Raw genomic sequence first — 4,619 nt, 5'->3', positions numbered from 1 at the left:
ACACACACCCAGCCTCCAGCCTTTCCCTCACCAGCCTCCAATGCAACTGTCTGATCAAACAGCTCCTCCCAGTGGAAGAACCTTGGGAATCTCAAATCCTTTCCAAAGCAACTCCATCTGCCAGAGAAGCCCATGAACCCAGGGGGCTCCCACTTCAGGAGAGAGCCCATTCCTCTGCCCCACAGTCCTCTCCCAGCCAGGCTCCGCCCTTGGTGACCGGCCCCCTAACCCCCTTGTAATGGCTCCAGCTCAGGCCCCACCTCTCATCTGATCTCCACAGCCGGTCTCCTACTTGGCCCCCTTTAGACTTCCTCTACCCCTTCCCCAGTGACCTTCCCACAGCACTGCTTTAATCCTGTTGGCTTCTAGCTAAGGACTCCTCAGTTCCAGAATTACCACAGATGGGAGCTCAAAAGCCTCCGTCAGCGCCCCAGCCCTTTGGAATCTCCAGCCTTCAGGACCCCGTGCCCACGCCTTCACTACTGTCTCACTCTCCCCCACACTGTGGGATGTATTTTTCTCCCAGTCCCCGTGGTCACAAGGCCAAATCCTGCCTGCTGAGACCCAGAAGACACGCCTCCTGCAGGAAGCCTTCACAGGTGTTTCTCCCTTACCATACCCACCCTCAACACAAACTCACCACACACCTGCTGTGGGTGGGCTCCGCGCCCATTGTAAGGCCCGATCCTGGTCCTCACAGGGCACAGGAGATCCATGCTGCTAATCCCTCTCCCCCACCCCACCCACAGACACACCTTCGTGTGTGCAGGCTAAGTGCCTTTCGTCCTGCACTGAGGAAGGTTAAAGGCACAGGCATGAACGCCAAGGTCCTGCCTAAGGGTGCAGACGGTCCCGAGAGGGCACACAGGTCAGTCTCAAACAGGAGGGTGCTGACACTGCAGGGGCTCCAGGAGCAGTCCTACAGCCCCAACAGCAAGTTACCATTTTAAATGGAGGACCGGACTGGGGCCCGGGACCAAAAAGGCTCCAAGGAAGAGGTGATCACTGAGTTCTGAAAGATGAAGCTCGTTCCCCAACTGTGCCAAGGGACAGGCACGCCACGCAGACGGACCTGAGCATCTCAGCATATCCTGGGCGGTCGTGTGAAGACAGGTTTCTCAGCCCCGCACCGCTGCGTTTGGGGCTGGGTACTTCAGTCATGGGGGCTGTCCTGTGTGCTCTAGGATGTTTAGCCGCGCCCTTGGCTTCCCTCTGGGTGCCAATAGCAACTCTTCTCCCGCTGTGACAACCAAAACTGTCTCCCAAGCTGGCCAAATGGTCCCGGGGCGGGGAGTGGGGGGCGCATAGATCCCCTCCAGCTGAGAACCGCTGAGCCAGAGAAGGGGGTCAGAGTGGGGGGCTCCGGGAAAGAGAAATCTGGTGAGTTGGCTGGAGCCAGATCAGGAAAGACCTTGTAAGCCAGGCCCTGGAATTTATCTTGGAGACGCAGGTGGCCAGGTGGGGACGAGCAAGAGGTTAAAGCAGGAGACAAGCAAGGTAACATTTGTTTTTAAGAAAAATATCCCAGCGTAGGATCTACTCATCATGCAGTGCTCGGCAGAGAACCTCTCTCTCTGCGGAGGGGATTCACGGAGGACTCGCTGACCAGAGGAATGGGGCTGGCTGCCTCACAGCAGCCCACCCCACCAGCCCGCCCGGAGGTACGCTGTGTGGGGCCACCCTGTGGGCGCTGCAAAGCTGTTCCCTAGAGCGGTGTCCCTCTCTCTCCTGTAGCCCTCCCCCCTCCCCCTCACTTACCCACATATGTGTTGAATAAGAAGTCCAGCAACACCAAGGTTTGGCAATGCTGCTACTATTCCAGCGTTTGTGAGAAGGGAAGGAAGGAGTGACTTGGAATTAAACAGACCCAGGTTTGAAGCCCAGCTCTGCCACCTACTGGCTGAATGATCTGGGGAAAGTAACGTTGTCTCTGAGGCTCAATTTCCTTTTCATCTGTAACTTGAAGAACAAAATCCCCAGGGACTCTGAGCCTTGTTATGAGAATTATACAAAATCAAGTTCCACCCCCTCACAGGCAACAGCAGGAGCATGTCCTCCTGGCCACGAGCATCGGATGGCAAGAGCGGGCCCTCGTAGCCTTTGGAGTTAGTGACAGGAAGGATTTAAGGAATAGCTTCTGGAACCTCATTGTGTTTGCAAGTTCGGAAGCTTCTGTCTGTGACCACCCTTACCCACTGCGCCAAACAGGGCCTGGCATTCAGAGGACACGAGCGAAAATGCACCCCTTACCTCCATGTGTTGTGCAAAGTACAGGGAGTCTAGGATTCCTGGAGCCCTCCTACCCTGCAGGCCCACCTACTGCCCTGGCATGTGTGTTCTTAACACCATTCCTCCTTCAAGGGTCTCCTGCAGGAGAAGGGCGAATGCTCATGGAGGGTGCCTGAGCCCTGTCGTAGGTCTGACCTTAAAAACAAAACACTGTGGCCCTAGCCAGTTTGCCTCAGTGAATAGAGCATCGACCTGTGGACCAAAGGGTCCCAGGTTTGATTCCAGTCAACAGCATGTACCTTGGTTGCATGCTCCTCCCCTGGTCAGGGAGCGTGTAGGAGGCAACCAATCAGTGTATTTCTCTCACATCGATATTTTCTCTCTCCTCTCTTCCCCCTCCTCTCTCTCTCCTCATGCCTCCTTTCCTTCCCTTCCACTCTCCCTAAAAATCAATGAAAAAAAATATCCCCGAGTAAGGATTATAAAAAACAAACGTGTGTGGGGGTGGGGATGGTGGGGATCAAAACAGATTCCTGGGAGTTGACGTGACCATACTTGGATTCTTCCGGAATTCTGCCCTCCCATGGACACCCAGTCAATGCACGTGGAGGGCAGGCCAGGGCCTTCTAAGTGCCCAGCGGGTCCCCCACTGAGCCACACTCCCTGGGCCATCTGCTTTGTACTGAAGTTTATTTCCCCGAGCCAAGGGGAAAGGTCCCAGGATGCAGTCCCTTCGACCCTCCCCAGGCAAGGAGGCTCCAGAGGCCACTTTGTCTCTAGCCCCTTACTCCCTTCATGGGCCCACCCCAAAGAGGGGGCTCCAGTGAGCCCGAGGGTGCCCTGAGGCACTTCTGAACATGGTGACGCTCAACTCACTGTGAGTCAGATGGAAGGGACCAGGGGCGTTTTCTAAGAGCAAGGGAGGTGTTAGTAAGTGAAGATCATGTCCTTGGTGTAGCCCAGTTTCTCCAGGTTCGGGTGAGCGGCTGTCTGGATCAGGGGTGGTGGGCCGCACACCAGGATGAACGTGGACTTGCCGGGAGCAGGGAGGTGCTCCTGGATCATGTCGGCGGTGACGAAGCCCGAGCTGTACGTCCAGCCTGAGGGTAAGCAGAGGAAAGCTGGGGAGGCTTCAGGGAGAGGCCCTGGCCCCAGGCCTCTTGCTGTCCCTCCCTAGAGCCAGGGAGAGGGAGGCCAGGCTGCTCCCCAAGACTCAGAAGTTTGTACTACTGTTCTCTGCAGAAAGCAGAGAAGTAGAGGACATGGGGACCCCAGGCAGGCCTCAGTTTACTCCAGATCCCAGGCTCTGAGGCCTCTGGCTGGAGTCTGCCTGCCGTGAGCACTGCTGAGGATGGAGAAGGGGACAGCGAGGGGGGATGTGCCAAGCTGTGGCAGGAATCGAAGCTGGAGCTTTGTAGTTGCAGTGTTGTGGGGTTTGTGGACTGGCTCAGTTGGGTGGCTCCCTCTGCTGGGCAGTGAGCTATATGATAAGGCAGACAGACTGCAGTGTGGGAGAGGCAGCCTACAGGGAGTGGTGGCCTAGTGGGCTGCAGGGTGTTCAGTGGTGGCTGGGTGCTATCTGGGGCTCAGCAGGTGAGGACTTCTGTGAGGTGAGTAGTGAGGGATGAAGGGGTCAGTGGCCGTACTAGAGGCAGTGTATCTGATGCCTCCAGGGGATGTGTGTGGAATGCAAGGTGAGGGTAGGTGCTCAGGGTGGCCCAGGGCCTCAGTGTCCCTCCTGATATTCAGTGCAATGTGTGAAGTTCTGCTGAGATATCAGACACCTTCCCTTGACTGCCTTTGCAAGCAGGTCGTCCCAAATCCTCCCTCCCTTCTTCAAATTCCTGAATTTTTCGTGGGAGGTAGAGCCCAAATCCTCAACCCCCAAGCTTGGCCCTGAGGTGGATCAATGGCCCACAGTGGGGAGAATGGCGTTCGCACCAAAAGGAGGCCTGTCCAGGGTGTACCACAGGCTGAACTGCTCCGAATAAGTTGTGGCAACTGCTTCGAGCTCACTTCTCATCAGAATGTCGTCCTCCGTCTAGAAAGGAAGCAGCCTGAGCACGGCCCCTCCAGGGACTTCCTGCTTATCCCTCCGATGGAGCCCATGGGTTAGCACGTTCCTGTTCCAGCTGCCGCATGTCTAGCTGGAGTACTCCCCACAGACCCTGCTCCTGCACAACGAACCCTCCCTTGTGAGGGCAGGAGTTGGGTGGTTGGGTGACTGCCTCCAGCTGCAAGGCCGTGGCTCCACAATAGTGGGGTGGCTTCCCTCAGAGGCCCCAGCCCCGCCTCCCACAACCACACTGAGCACCAGGCTCAGCAAACCCAGCTGAAACGAGCTCAGTGTGGGCCCAGGATCTTCTGCAGGGAATGGAAGGGGCTAAGGC

At 56.7% G+C, this 4,619-nt stretch overlaps 1 protein-coding gene across 2 annotated transcripts in view; it reads right to left on the bottom strand.

Annotated features, from left to right (window-relative positions):
* Positions 1–2,904: 2,904 nt before the first annotated feature.
* The window catches only part of LOC102753061 (NADH-cytochrome b5 reductase 2), an 8,499-nt gene continuing 6,784 nt past the window's right edge, over positions 2,905–4,619 (bottom strand). For both annotated transcript variants that reach the window (XM_015568604.1, XM_006770924.2), the window contains 2 exons: positions 4,171–4,270; positions 2,905–3,329 (listed from right to left, as the gene is read on the bottom strand). In XM_015568604.1, the coding sequence (XP_015424090.1) occupies positions 3,157–3,329; positions 4,171–4,270 (273 nt within the window). In that variant the 3' untranslated portion in view covers positions 2,905–3,156. The remainder of the gene's footprint in view (positions 3,330–4,170; positions 4,271–4,619) is intronic.

Source organism: Myotis davidii, unplaced genomic scaffold (genome assembly GCF_000327345.1).
Source record: "Myotis davidii unplaced genomic scaffold, ASM32734v1 scaffold1185, whole genome shotgun sequence".
Taxonomy (NCBI): Eukaryota; Metazoa; Chordata; class Mammalia; order Chiroptera; family Vespertilionidae; genus Myotis; species Myotis davidii.
The sequence above is the reverse complement of the archived record's forward strand: the minus strand, read 5'-3'. Positions and strand labels throughout refer to the sequence as shown.